This window comes from Arachis ipaensis, chromosome B03 (genome assembly GCF_000816755.2).
Source record: "Arachis ipaensis cultivar K30076 chromosome B03, Araip1.1, whole genome shotgun sequence".
Classification (NCBI taxonomy): Eukaryota; Viridiplantae; Streptophyta; class Magnoliopsida; order Fabales; family Fabaceae; genus Arachis; species Arachis ipaensis.
Genome location: NC_029787.2, coordinates 117,695,890 through 117,711,507, shown reverse-complemented (window position 1 = coordinate 117,711,507; position 15,618 = coordinate 117,695,890). Strand labels below are relative to the sequence as shown.

General features: G+C 33.9%; 1 protein-coding gene across 1 annotated transcript; it reads left to right on the top strand.

The window, feature by feature from the left end:
• On the top strand, positions 2,793–6,886 carry LOC107631102. Its single transcript, XM_021117411.1, is given in 9 exon segments — positions 2,793–2,884; positions 2,989–3,040; positions 3,192–3,359; positions 3,467–3,498; positions 3,500–3,551; positions 3,778–4,060; positions 5,230–6,198; positions 6,285–6,477; positions 6,634–6,886. Coding segments are annotated over 7 exon segments (720 nt in total). The 3' UTR covers positions 5,271–6,198; positions 6,285–6,477; positions 6,634–6,886.

Below are 15,618 nucleotides of genomic sequence, written 5' to 3'. Positions count from 1 at the left end.
AACCCGCAAGGGTGGATAGGTCCTATTTTTAGGGGAGGTTATGTCCGAATTTTTATAAAAATATAAGAACTTAATTAAATTAAATTGTGTTCGAAGTTTGTCAAAGTATGGAAAATCAAATTGGTTTAGCATAGACTTACTGATAAAGAAATAAGAAATAAATAAGAAGATAAAGATTCAAACTGAATAAAAAAATACATTGAAATTGAAATAGAAATAAAAAGGATAGATTGAAATTGAGTACAAAGAGAATCACTCTACTTTCTATCCAATTTCTTGACGAAACAAGAAAGGGACTCCTTAACCTTACTTGTCAACGCCATAGTTTGGGAATTGAATCGAAGGGACTCCTCAACCTTCTACCCAATTCCCCAATGCAACAAGAGAGGGACTCCTCAACATCAATTGTCCACACCATGGTTTCATCACGAAACCAAAAAAGGGATTTTAAACCTCTAAATCATTCTATGCTACGACTACCACACTTGTATGAGGTATTTATAACCTCTTATTATGTTAAAATATAGAAAAACCTAAGCTCATAAACATAAGGCCCAATCTAGTAATTAAATAAACAAAATGAAAATACATCAAATTAAATTAAAATATTCAAAAAATATAAACTAATATCTTCTAAACAATACTTGAACTCTTCATATCTCGAACATTTGAAGCACGTATCATTTTCCTCCTCTTAAAAAAAGATTCATCTTCAAATCTTGTAGGTGGAAAAATAGAATATGAAAAGCACAAAAATTACAAGGAAGATAATTTCTTTTTTTTCTTTTTTTGTATATATTTCTTTTTTTTCTCATTTTTTTGCACTGCATGCTTTTTTTATTTTTTTAAACAATAAAATCAACAATGATGACAAAACAATAATGAAACACAAACGAAAAACAAGAACACGAGAACTTAAAGAAAGACGCGACAGACACTAGACTCTTTTTTTTATGATAAAAGAAGAATATATATAGATTAATAAGAATTAATCTAATACCTGAGCTCTGATATCAAATGATAAAGAAATAAGAAATAAACAAGAAGATAAAGATTCAAATTGAATAAAAAAATACATTGAAATTGAAATAGAAATAAAAAGGATAGATTGAAATTGAGTACAAAGAGAATCACTCTACTTTCTACCCAATTTTTTGACGCAACAAGAAATGGACTCCTCAACCTAACTTGTCAACGCCATAGTTTGGGACTTGAATCGAAGGGACTCCTCAACCTTCTACTTAATTCCCCGATTCAACAAGAGAGGGACTCCTTAACCTCAATTGTCCACACCATGGTTTCATCATGAAACCAAAAAGAGGGTTTTGAAACCTCTAAATCATTCTATGCTATGACTACCCTAGTGTATGAGGTATTTATAAGCTCTTATTATGTTAAAATATAGAAAACCCTAAGCCCATAAACATAAGGCTCAATCTAGTAATTAAATAAACAAAATCAAAATACATCAAATTAAATTAAAATATTCTAAAAATGTAGACTAATATCTTCTAAATAATACCTGAACTCTTCATATTTCGAACATTTGAAGCACGTATCATTCTCCTCCTCTTCAAAAAAGATTTGTCCTCGAATCTTGTAGGTGAAAAAATAGAATATGAAAAGCACAAAAATTACAAGGAAGATAAATTTTTTTTCTTTTTTTGTATATATTTCTTTTTTTTCTCCTTTTTTTTTTTTGCATTGAATGCTTTTTTTATTTTTTTAAACAATAAAATCAACAAGGATGACAAAACAATAATGAAACACAAACGGAAAATAAAACGCGAGAACTTAAAGAAAGACGCGACCGACACTGGACTCTTTTTTTTATGATAAAAGAAGAACAGATATAGATTAATAAGAATTAATCTAATACCTGGGCTCTGATACCAAATGATAAAGAAATAAGAAATAAATAAGAAGATAGAGATTCAAACTGAATAAAAAAAATACATTGAAATTGAAATAGAAATAAAAAAGATAGATTAAAATTGAGTACAAAGAGAATCACTCTACTTTCTACCCAATTTCTTGATGCAACAAGAAATGGAATCCTCAACCTAACTTGTCAACGCCATAGTTTGAGAATTGAATCAAAGGGACTCTTCAATCTTCTACTCAATTTCCCGATGCAACAAGAGAGGGACTCCTCAACCTCAATTGTCCACACCATGGTTTCATCACGAAACCAAAAAAGAGGTTTTAAACTTTTAAATCATTCTGTACTACGACTACGCTAGTGTATGATGTATTTATAACCTCTTATTATGTTAAAATATAGAAAACCCTAAGTCCACAAGCATAAGGCCCAATCTAGTAATTAAATAAATAAAATCAAAATACATCAAATTAAATTAAAATATTCTAAAAATATAAATTAATATCTTCTAAATAATACTTGAACTCTTCATATCTCGAACATTTGAAGCACGTATCACTTACGGAACCTATGCTTGGAACATGTTGTTTATTCATACTATTTAAGTGACTTTTAAATTGTAAAGAAAATTGAAAGGATTTTTAAATACTGGATTGGTGCTGGTTATTAATAGTCATAAGTTTGAAAAATGGATATTCTTTTAGGATGGTAAGGTTAAATTTTTAAAGTACTTGAGAATGGATTAAAAGAATGCTTAAGAAAGATAAGGAAAAGTTTAAGAAAATATATGAGAGTAAAGATTCCCTAATCTCTGCTCCACTCTGCACCTCTGCGTGGTTGTGGAGTTGTGCGGCTGCCATCCATCCTTCTCTCCCCGGCGTCAACCTTTTGCCTCTCCTCCATATGCACAATGCGTGAAATCCCTGCTTTCTCCTCCACAGTGTGCAAAATCCGTAGTCTCCGCTCCACCGTGCGATTCTGTGTCGTCGTGGAGTGGACCATGTGGCTGCCCATACATCCACCTTTCATCGTTGTCGAAGAAGAAGATTTCTACTTTGATTCCATGGAAGAAGAAGAAGATTTCTTTGATGAAATGGATGAAACAGCCATGCTGATGGTGGTGTTGCCGACGATGATGCTCTTGATGAGTATGAGATGGTAACCCCTTTTCTTTTTCTGTTTCTATTTCTTTGAACCTTTCAGTTATTCATCGAGTTCATATAAAAACCTTTTTTTAAAAATTTGTTTATTTAAGAGAAAAAGGGGGTATTTGTTTTCATGCTCATAAGGTGTTTGATGATTGTTGCAGCTCACTAAGGTAACTGATACATCAGCTGCACAAGCAAGGAAGGAAAAAGTCATTCAGGGTATTCAGTGGGATAGATTGAACATATCAAGAGATAGTTACAGAGTTACAAGGCTTGAACAATATAAGAATTATGAGAATATTCCTGCTTCTGGGGATGCTGTAAATGAGGTTTCTTTTTTTTTTTTAATATTTTTTGTGTTATCAAACCCTTTTCCTTTGGGATTATAGGGTGCAGGAAAAGATGCAGAAGTAAATTTTGTTTCTTTGTCTCTCAGGATTGCAAAAGTTCTGTGAAGGGTGGAAAATACTGACTTTTTCTATAATACAAGAATGGTTAAACCTACCATCCTTCATTTTCAGGTTTGTTTGATTTTTCACATGGTGCTCGGACCTTGTTGCTACTTGATTTTATTCCTATTATGTTTGTTGTATTGTTGATAAGTATTGTAGTGTTTCTTGATGAGAGTACATGGCTGAAAAGTTAAAAAATGAATGTAATTCTTGATGAAAGCCCCTGATTAACTAGTTGTGGAAGATATAAGCTGCTATAGATTCAATATGTACATAATATTCGGTGGTTCTGCAGTACTTGTTTGGCAGTCTTGTCTTGTACAGCTGCATTTCTTCATATGTCTTGTCTACTGCCTTCTTTGTCTCGCCACCGGCTCCCATCCAGCGCCGCTGCGACCATCTTCTTCTCCTCCTTACAACTCTGCACTATGGCTCTCTAGCTCGCCCCTGCCTCCCTCATTTTCAGTCGCAGAATCAGAACAGAGTCACTCCAGTTCCAGCGAGTTCAGACGCAGCAGCGGCTAGTCACTGCTATTGCATCCCTCTCTCCTATGCTCTTGCTCTGTTCTTCGACTCAGGTTCTCAAATTACCTTTTCTTCCATGTTTTAGTTAATTTAGGATTAGTTATATGTTGATTCTAGTGTTAATTTACTTTGGTTAAGATTATTTGCTATTGTTAGTTGAGTTTAGGTTAGAATTAGGATTTTCTTATTATAATTAATGTTAGTTTATACATAGTTAAACATGCTGTTAAAAGCTTCTTGAGTTTGAATTTCAAATTATTTGGATTGATTAACTGATACTTTACTGAGTCACTACAAAATGCTGCTGATTTTTCATGTCATTGGTGCTAAATTTTGAATTGGTATTGCAAAGAATACTTGTTACTGCTATTTTTGTGTTGTTTATGTTTTTGCATGCCAAGTGTTCGACAATATGCTAAGTAGTATTTGGTGTGATGTGGATGTTGTGGAGTTTTCCTATTATGGAGCACCTGCACCAACTCCTAAAGAGCAATTATATACAGAGCTCGCTGATGGCTTAAGGGGAAGCGATTCTTGTATTGGCTTTGGTTCTCAGGTGCTTTTGCCTTGAAGAGTCAATTTCTTTTGTGTACTAAGTGAAATTCAAATGAAAACAATGATTCTTTTGTCTTCTTGCCATAAACATTTTTTTTTACTTTCATTATTCAGTAACTTCTTCTTTTTATATGTAGAATTATTCACTGTTTCATTTAGTCCTATTAAAATCTTATGGGTTTATTATGGAAGATATGAGCAAGTGCTGTTGATGGATGATAAAAGATATTTAATAATTGTTCTTTGCGATGAAAGATAGAGCTTGTAGTATAGCAAGTGGAAGAGTTTGGTACACTGTAAATTTGGCTTTTAAGTAAAGGGATTATTAAACTAGCAATTTTAAGTTGGATTAAAATAGTAATTTGCCTTCTTTTTCTTTCATTTTTTCTGAGCTTACCAATTGAGGGTTTTAGTGTTGTCTTAATTCATGACTCTCTGATTTGGATGATTAGATACTTCTTTCTTTTACTAGTTAAAGGAGTTGATAGTATATAAACCCGGTTGTATTGTTGTTTTACATTAAGAATTCTTACATACTGGTTTTACTCTTCCATATATTGATTTGATCCTTTTTATCTTGAACCTTGGTCCAATGCTGGCATCTATATGAAGTTTTGGTATGTTTTCCCCTTCTCTGATTTTCAATTTTTTAATTGTTGTACTCAAGGTTGCAATCCAAGAGACCTACGGAACCTTGGAGGCTATTGAAGGGTAAGAGCAACAACAACAAGGTGGATGTTGACTTTGGTTGTGGTTTGGTTGGGAGAATTCTCCAACTCAAAAGCAACAATAGGTTGAGAAAATCATCAGTTCATTCACTACCCTTGAAAGCAAGCAACAACAAAGGACAACAGAGAGATCATAAGGTGGAAAACGAATCCAACAAGCCTCAAATTCATGAATCAAAGACTCCAAGTCCAAGAAACAAATTCACTGAGACCTTTCACACATTGAATGATGATAATAAACAAGCTAGAAAGAGCACCTCTGCCTACCGAAACAGCCAGAATTGAAGACCTTCAGATGCTGCAAGAAGCTCAACATTATCATCATCTGGTAACTCGGAGAAGCAACACAGAGAAGCCATTGGTAATTCTCTGTAACTTGCTAGGATCAACACTAATAGTCACCACCAAAAAGAAAACTTGAGTAGGTCCCCAGTCAAAGATTTTAGTCCCTTAAAACTCACTGGAAACTTGATAGTTAACAATAGCCCAAGAACCAGTGTATCCAAGAGCATGGAAAGTACTCCCAAGAGTAAAGAGTTAAACCCCATGTCAAGTTCTTATTATAACAATGCAAGCAGAGGAGGACTAATGGAGAATATAATGAGAAGGAACAATGATGAGTTTGCAGCTCAGTTTCGGAGTCTAAGGAATAATAATGGAGTAGACCCTGAGTTGTTGAAGGGAATGGGAAATGAAGCATACAAGCAGGGAAGGTTTGAAGAGGCTTTGACCTTGTATGACAGAGCAATTGCTATTGACTCCAACAAGGCTACATATCATTGTAATAAGAGTGCAGCTTTGATCGCATTGGGACGGCTTCTTGAAGCGATCATGGAGTGTGAGGAAGCTATCAAGTTAGACCCTTCTTATGGCAGAGCTCACAACCATTTGGCAACAATATATTTCAGGTACTTGGATCATAAAAATGAAAATGGCGGTGATTTTGTTTCTATTAATCTTTTCCCCCTTATAATAAAATTGTGAATTGGTGCAGGCTTGGAGAAGCAGAAAAGGCACTAACTTGTAATCAAGCAGCTTCAGATGATGATTCGGTTGTTGCTTTTCAAGCTCAGGCTCTTAAAGGCCACCTTAACAAATGCACTGAAGCTAGAAAAGTCAAAGATTGGAAAACTATAATAAAGGAAACACAGTCCGTAATATCATTAGGAGCCAATTTAGCTCCAAAGGTTAGTTTCCATGGTCTGGTTAACTTTTCTAATCCAATTCACCCAATTATCACTCACTGGTATCGTAAAATTTCTTTACTATATATAAGTTCCATACAATCACTAGTCCCTTAATAAGCCTTATGTTGAATAAAAAAATGGGTATGTATGTAACAGATATATGCTTTACAAACTGAAGCCTTATTGAAGCTCCTAAGACATCAAGAGGCACATGCCACTTATGCAGATTATTGACTCAATAATATCGCATGGTTGAATTCCATAGAAGAACAGAGTGAAAAATAGAATCCTAGGATTGGACTTATTTTTATTTGAAGCAAACATTTTTTTAAATTTGATTATGCAATTTTTAGCAAGAGATTTACTATGTTGATATTTTTATAAAGATATTATTTTATTTTTCAGTTAATTTTGTTGTTTTTGCCACAAGTTTATATTCAATAGATGAAAAATATGAAGATTTATAGCATTAAAAATCCAAAAAAGGCCATCAAAATTATCTTTAAAATTAAACAAAAAATTTAGCGTTTTTTAAAAGCAATTTTTTTTAAATTTGTATTCAAAATAGCGGCGGTTTTATAACCGCCGCAAATAGTCATAAATAAAAAACGTTAAAACACAGGGTGGTCCACTAAACCGCCGGGCTTTGATTTTGCGGCGGTTTAAAACCGCCGCTAATTGGAGAAAAACCGCCGCTAAGCAGCGCTTATGCTGTAGTCATCGCTCATAGAAAGGACGTTGGCTGCGGTAGGGACGACGATACATAACGCCTATCTCAGGACCACTGTCGGGTATCGGACAACGAACCGACACATGAGCTCATGGCCTGAATAGGAATAGAGATTCATCATGTGCATTTGTATGAATTGCTTGGGTGTGCCTTCTATTGCTATGTTATGTTATCTGTGAAATTTTTTGCTGTTTAACTTGCGTGAATTGCTTGTATGTTTATATTGTGTACCTTGCTTGTGCTTGTTAGTTTATAAATATGACTGTGAACTGAGGTGATTGATGATTGATTAATGTAACTGGAAATTTTTTTAAAGAAATATATTTCGAAAAAAAGCTGCTAAATCATTTAAAGTAAGAACTCAGAATTTTAAAGGTTTAATAAAGGAGATTATTCTTGAAAGATAAGAAAGCTGTGTGTAATTATTCTTTAATTTTATGGCATTCTCGACCTCTACTGAGAACGAGTGATTTAGTTCTCACTCTAAAATTTTCACCCCTTTCAGTGTCACCGGCTTGAAGAATCAGTGTGAAGCTGCGGACGGATAGTGAATTCTGTTTTCTGAACCTAATTGCCTTTATAAAGTCTCCTTGCTCTTGTTGCTTAAGATTTTATTTTATACAGAGGGGTAGGTATTGTATCTTAGTTTCATTTGATTTTACTTGTATAATATTTATTATTATTAGTATTTATATGATTATTATTACTTAGAGAGCTTTGATATGTGACTTTAAAGAATAAACAAAAAAATTATGGAGTTTTCTTAAAACTAAAATGTGACATCGATATAAAGGCTCAATATTAAATAGATAATAAAGAAAAATAGGTCAGTATCACCTTACTTTTAGTACGATCATGACGTACTAAAAATTGGATCATTACATCAGAAAAATCAACCGAAGAAGCCTTGAAAAGCCGGGTGAATTTAAAAATGTTGCAGAATCAAGCCGTACACAAGAAGGACGAGGTCGTGGTTTTAATTTTCAAAGTAGAAGCAGAAGAAGTTTTAGAGGAAGAGGTCACAGAAATTACAACCAAGGAAGTTATAATAATTTTACACCGCCTAATCAAGGAAGAGGTGGAACAAATTTCAAGCTTGTCAACCGAGGAAGAGATCAAGACAATTTTTATCAAGAACGAACTAATTTCAACTGATTTCATTGTGGAAAGTATGGACACAAAGCAGCAGATTGCAGATTCAAAATGGTGAATAACAATCAAGCATACGTTGCAAATACTAATGATAATCTGCGTACTCAAATTTTATTTTTTTACAAGTAATTCATGTGATGAAGATGAAAATATATGGTACTTGGATAATACCTACAGTAATCATATGTCTGGTAGAAAAGAATTAATTTCTTCACTAAATGATTCAGTTAAACTATTATTGAAGTTTGGTAATAGTACAAAGATCCCTATTGAAGGAAAAGGGCAAATACCAATTAGATTAAAGGATGGTTCTCTAAATTATATTTCTGATATTTTCTATGCTCCTAAACTTGATTTCAATTTACTAAGTATGGGGGCAGTTATCTGAGAAGGGATATAAGATGATACCATATCGTGGATATTGTACTGTGTTTGAAAACAACGAAAGGTTCATAGATAAAGTAAAGATGACTTCAAACAGAAAATTTTCATTAAAGATTCAACATATTAATCTCTCTTGCATGAGTTCTATAATACTTGATGATAGCTAGTTGTGGCATATGCGGTTTGGGCATTTTCATTTTCCTGACCTAAACTACCTATCAAGAAAAAAACTTGTTTCTGGTCTACCACGAGTTCATATTTCTAATTGTGTTTGTGAGATTTGACAATTGGAAAAGAAGTACAGAGATCCATTCCGTACAAAAAAGTCATGGAGATCCAGAAGATTACTTGAAATTGTGCATTCAGACATTTGTTCTGTTGAAGTTCCAAGCAATAGTGGTAGCAGGTACTTTATCACTTTTATTGATGATTTTAGTAGATATACATGGGTATAATTTTTGAAGCAAAAATTAGAAGCATGTGATATCTTCAAGACATTTAAGGCATTTGTCAAAAAATAAGATGGTTGTAAAATCAAAATTCTCAAAACAGACAGAGGGACAAAATATCTTGCGTGTTCAGATTACTTTAAGTAACATAATTTAACACCAACTAACAACCAAATATAATCCCTAACAAAATGAAGTTGCTGAAAGAAAGAATAGAATCATCATGGATATGGTAAGATGCATGCTCAATTCATAACAAATGCTTAAAGAAATTTGGGCAGAAGTAGTCACAACGGTAGAGTGTCCAGCGAAGAGTGTTCCAGATAAAACTCCAGAGGAAGCTTGGAATGAAAATCAGCCTTCCATTCATCATTTTAGAGTCTTTGGGTGTATTGCTTATGCCCATGTACCAGACTAGTTAAGGAAGAAGTTAGATGACAAAGGCGAGAAGTGTATTTTTATCGGCTGTAGCACAGATTCAAAAGCATACAAGTTGTACAATCTAGAAACAAAGAAAGTGATCATCAACAGAGACATGACATTTGATGAGAAAGACGTGTGGGATTGGGACACAAACAGAAAAATAGCCGATTGTAATTTCAAATACTTGTGATGATGAAGAAGAAAGACAAACGGGCACAACCGAACAACCAAATTCATCTAGAAGATCGCATAGAGAGAGAAGACTACCTGCTAGATTAGTAGATTATGAAGTTGGCAATGACAACGATTTGTCCGATGAAGAAATCATAAATTTTGCTCTATTTTTAGATTTTGAGCTATTGAACTTTGAAGAAGTCTATAGAGACAACAATTGGAAGAAAATAATGGATCATGAGATTCATGCCATTAAGAAGAATGACACATGGGAGCTGACAGATTTACCAGCCGATAAGAAGCCGATTGGAGTAAAGTGGGTTTACAAAACAAAGTACAAATCCAATGATGAAGTTGTTCATTTCATAGCAAGATTAGTTGCTAAGGGATACAAACAAAAGCCAGGTATCGAATCCTTTGAAGTATTTTCTCCTGTTGCTAGATTAGACACTATTCGTATGATTATTTCACTCTCGGCTCAAAATAAGTTGAAGATATATCAAATGGATGTTAAGTCGGCATTTCTAAATGGCACTTTAGAAGAAGAAATGTATGTTGAGCAACCTGCAGGATATGAAGTTCCTGGAGAAGAAAATAAAGTTTACAGGTTGAAAAAAGCCTTGTATGGGTTAAAGCAAACACCAAGAGTATGGTATAAGAAAATTGATTCTTATTTTAATGAGAATAGTTTCAAAAGATGTCCGTTTGAGAATACTCTTTACATCAAGTTTATTGAACTTTGAGATATCTTGATTGTGTGTCTTTATGTTGACGATTTAATCTTTACTGGCAACAATTTGAAGATAATTGTAGAATTCAGGGAGGCTATGATAAAGCACTTTGAAATGGCAGATATGGGCTTGATGTCTTATTTTCTTGGCATTTAAGTTCTTCAAAATGATGATGAAATTTTTATTTCTTAGAAGAAATATGCAAACGATATTTTGAAGAAATTTTAGATGGAGCACTCAAAATCAGTTCCTACTCCGATCAAAGAGAAGTTCAAGTTGCCAAGAGAAGATAAAGGAAGATTAGTAAATCCCACATCTTACAAAAGCTTGATTGGAAGTTTGAGGTACTTAATTGCAACCAGACCAGATATTGTATTTGGAGTTAGTTTGCTTAGTAGATTTATGGAGGAGCCTTGTACCAACCATTTGCAAGCTGCAACGGATTCTTCGATATATCAAAGGTACTTTAAATGATGGTATTTATTATGAAAATACTAATGAAGTGAATCTTGTGGTTACACTGATAGTGATTTGGCTGAAGATATAGAAACAAGAAAATGTACTTTAGGATTTGCATTTCATCTTGGTTTTGGTGCAATTTCATGGTCATCGAAGAAACAACCAGTAGTAGCACTCTCTACAGTAAAAGCATAATATATAGCAGCAGCAAGTTGTGCAATGCAAGCAATTTGGCTAAGAAGAATTCTTGAGGAATTGAATGAGAAATAAAGTACTTCAACAACGATATTTTGTGATAACAACTCAACTATTGCACTTTGCAAAAATCCAGTATTCCATGAGAGATCAAAGTATATTGATATACGATTTCACAAAATTAGAGAATTGGTGAAGAACAAGTTGCAGATATATTAACAAAGCCATTGAAGACCGAGTTATTTTACAAGTTAAAGAAGATGCTTGGAATGATAAATTCTACAAGCTTGATTTAAGGGAGACAATGTTAGATAATTAAATCATGAACATTCAAGAATAGTACAAACACAACATGCTAGAATATTGAAGAAATTCAAAATCAAATTGAATTGGAATTGAAAACCAAGTTGCACCATAAATTATACGGTGGTAGAAACTACAAGAATGCAAGTTGTTTTTCTTTTGAAAGACAACACAACACTCATGAAGAATGAAGAATCATGAATTGGAAGCTTCAAGTTGATGACTAAAGAATTTGAAGTAAAATTGAATAAGGAATTTGACTAGTCAAAGTTTCTACTTGTTTCTTGAGTTATTATAACTAGTGCTTAGTTGTTATAAGAATTATTATTTCATTACGAAAGTTTGCTTATATAAAGACTTCATATGTATGTTGTTAATTATCTCTTCATGAATCAAAATGCTTAGAGTTCATTTCAAAAATTCTCTCTTATATTCTTATGATTGTTGGTGAGTTTGAGAGATGAAAAATATGATAACGTTATTTATGTGAGTGAGTGATCCTAAGGCCAATTAAGTGTGGGTATTATACTTACATCTCACACATGTGTCTCCACATATCTTTGCACACATAAGTAGATATAATTTATATCACCCTTCATTCTCTTAGTTTTTTCAGAATTTTTCTCCTCATTTATCAATTTATAATGTTTTTTTCTCTGTATTCTAGATGCTGGATGCTGTGTTTTGCACTTTCAAACCTTGCATTTCTATTTTCTTTTCTCTCCACCATTATCTTATTCATACACGCCTCCTTTATCATAAAAGTCTCTACATTCTTTTTCATTAAGAAAGTTTCTTTTTCCAAAATTTAAAATTTGTTGTCATTTAAGTCCATCAATATCATGTCATTGATTTGTGACACCCACAAGATATCTATCATCACTTTGACTTAATCAAAGTTTTTGGTTTTCATCACACTCTAATCACCTGCAATTTTCAGAAAATTCTCCTCACTCCATGCATGGGAAGGCATGCCAACTACTTCAACCAAAGTTTTCCTTGTTCATTTCTATTCCTCTTCTGTCCATTTTGTTTTATCACTCCAAAGTAATTTAGTAAGAAAGAAGAATGTAGTGCTTCGTACATATTCTTAATAGAATCAAACATAAGATTATAAGAACCATCTTAAAAGAGTCTTAACATTTGAACTCTACAAAAATGTGCCAATCCTTAAACATATTTGGAATTGTTTCTCCCGCGTTCAATGAAATGACCGATTCACCAATTATACTCCTTTTTAATTCCTCCAATTTGTTTTTTATCGGCCTTGCTAATTACCTCTTCCATTACTACTTTTACACTATTTTCATTTCTAACTTTTTGATGTATGCCTTGATTGCCTTTCCCCTTCGTCTGACCTATCAATGCATTTTGAAAGTTCTTTCATCTCTATTTTTTTTGTTGCACCACCTTTCTTAGAGCATGTCGTCCAGGATTTCAATTTCTTCTTTTTCTCAGCCACGACCTTGCCTTGACGATGAAGAACCTTTATCTGCAAGTTTTTACAACCACGTCTCCCTTGGTCTCTAAGTACTAGCTTGTTCCTCAATTTTCACTCTCATGTTCCCATTTTCAGCTTGAAGGTCGGTTTAAGCTTTTGATACTTCGAAGGAGGTCATCAATTACCTTTCAATTTTGATATTTTTGTACCTTCTCCCATCGACTCCAACTTTCCTAATACCGTTCCTGCAGTCGAAACACTGCTTCGATGGTCGAAATTATTGATAGTCGAAAAAGTTCATTTTTTTGTACCAATAAATTGCCTCTTTAAAACTTGTGACTTTATTCTAAAAGATTCAGGGTTTAATATTCCTCATTCTAGACACATGTACCCTTTCAGATTCTTTAAAATTTTGAAAAATTGTTATGCTTCTCTTAAAATCGCGCTCTTTTCTAATAATGTGTAACACCTTGGGCCTTAATTACCTTTTTCTTAAATGAAACAAAACATTACTTCTTTGAATCACATCATTCTTAATTCTAGAATTTTCTCCTTGAAGAAACCCTAATTTTTTTCTCCCTAGGCAATCATGCTTTTCATAGTTTCCCAATTCTTTCACTAATCTTCTCTGTCAACCGTCATCGCCACCTTTTTCTTTAACCTCCATTACTACCACCTCTCATTCTTGCGGAAAAGAAGACAAAGCTTTGACTTTTCCTTCACTAATGGCCAAATCGATGCAGTTTCACGATGACGATGGAGTTTTAAGGGGCCCCAAATCCAGATGCAAAAACTTCTAGTCTTTGGCATCGCCAGGTATTTTTTTCATTCTTGGTTAATGGGGAGTTGTATTCCTTTTTGGGTCTCTTGGCAACCCAGGAGCAGATTGATTCTGTTTCTTCCTTTTTTTCCATCACCACCAGAATATTTGCCATTGATTTCTGTAAGAACGTCAAGGCTTCATATTTTGCTTGTTCGAGTGTTCAGAACTACTCCCCCTAAGAATTTGAGTCCTCTTTTCTCAACCTGGATGCCTCGATTGTCACATGTATATAAAACCAATTTGGGAATCTTTAAATATTGTTGATTCATTAGAATTAGCTACTTTTGATCTTTCTTATATTGCTCCTTTGCTAGGGGTCAGTCTGTACTTCTAGTGCCCATCTACCAATAACTTCTATTTTCCTTATGGGATGATGGGCCCGCCTTAATGGACATTTTCACTTTGACCGGTTTACCAATCACTGGTGAATTTGTGTCATGGTCGATGGACTACCCTATAAAGATGATTTCAACATCAATTTTGATGTGATTTCCATCTCAAGCTTTATTGAAAACAAGATGGATTCTGACGAAGACCGTGTTTTTGATAGTGAACATGTGGCCTTTCTTTTACTTTGGCTCAACTATTTCTTTTTCTATTCCAAGCCAATTTAAATTCAAAAGAACAATTACTTACCCCTGGACATTATGCTCCATCATAAAAAACTTCTTGACCTTCTTGCCTTGATCTTGAGCTAACTTTTTGAAACTCTTTCTTTAATTGTTGGTGAAATCCGTTAAGGAGATCCTTTAATCAACCTTTTTTGGCCCCATTTGGGTTGTAAATTTGTCGCTCAAAGCTATTCTAGAGCCTCGCCTCTCATTTTCTGGATCAAAATTTCCAACACTCCTATTCATGGCATTCGTCTTCCCCATCTTTCCTAGACAAAACCTAAAACCATATCCCCCATTGGTGCCTTTTGACACTTTGTCAGAACCTTATTCGACATTAAGGAGGACAATAATATCTCATATTTTCCAAATCCATTCTCATTTTGAACTAGCTCCGTTTCATGTCTAAATTCTTTTACCAAATCTCAACCAGAAAATAAAAAATCTGTCAATGACATGTGGGCTAGGATCTTAACTCCTCAAATCCTTCCTGTTGGCTCACCGCAAGAATCGACTTGGGCTCTCAAAAGGAAACTAGTGTTTATTCACCATAGTATATGGCTCGACAGTTTGGTTTAGCCCAAGCCTTGCCTTTTCCTTTGTCTCTCGACCCTAAAGCTCAAAAGGTTCATTACGAGGTGTCAGAGACACAAGAATTTGATAAAATATTGGAAATAAATCACCAGAGGATGTCAACTCAATACCACTATCTTAATATCACACATTGCTTCTTATCAACTCCTGATTTTCAAAAATGGTGGTCAAACTACTTTTTTGCTCGTTGCACTTTTGCCAATCAAGCACTCTCAAACCTGGTCTTTTCCCTCACAGAGGTAGCATAAAAAAGAACTAGAGGTAAGCAAAATAAATCTTCTATTAAATTTTCAGTATTTCTTTCAACATCTCACTTACCTTATTTTTTCAATGTCCTTAGTTACTCCACACACACCTATCACTCGGATTGCTATTCGTCCTCAACAAATTGGAAAAATCTTAGCTATTGATAAAACTGTAATATCACCAGAATATCCCGTAGGGCAAGAGACAAAGCAAAGGAGGGTCGATCCCTACTTCAAAGAAGCATGGACCCGTTGATGTCATAACGAGAACTAAAATACAAAAGCTTAAAAAGACCTGACCTGCAACATCAAAGGTATATATTTGATGGCGTCTATCATAACTTTATAACTTTTCCTCACTTGCAATTTTTTTATATGATGCGGTAGAAACAAACACAAAAATGGGCTTCTTCTTAAGTTGTGGATA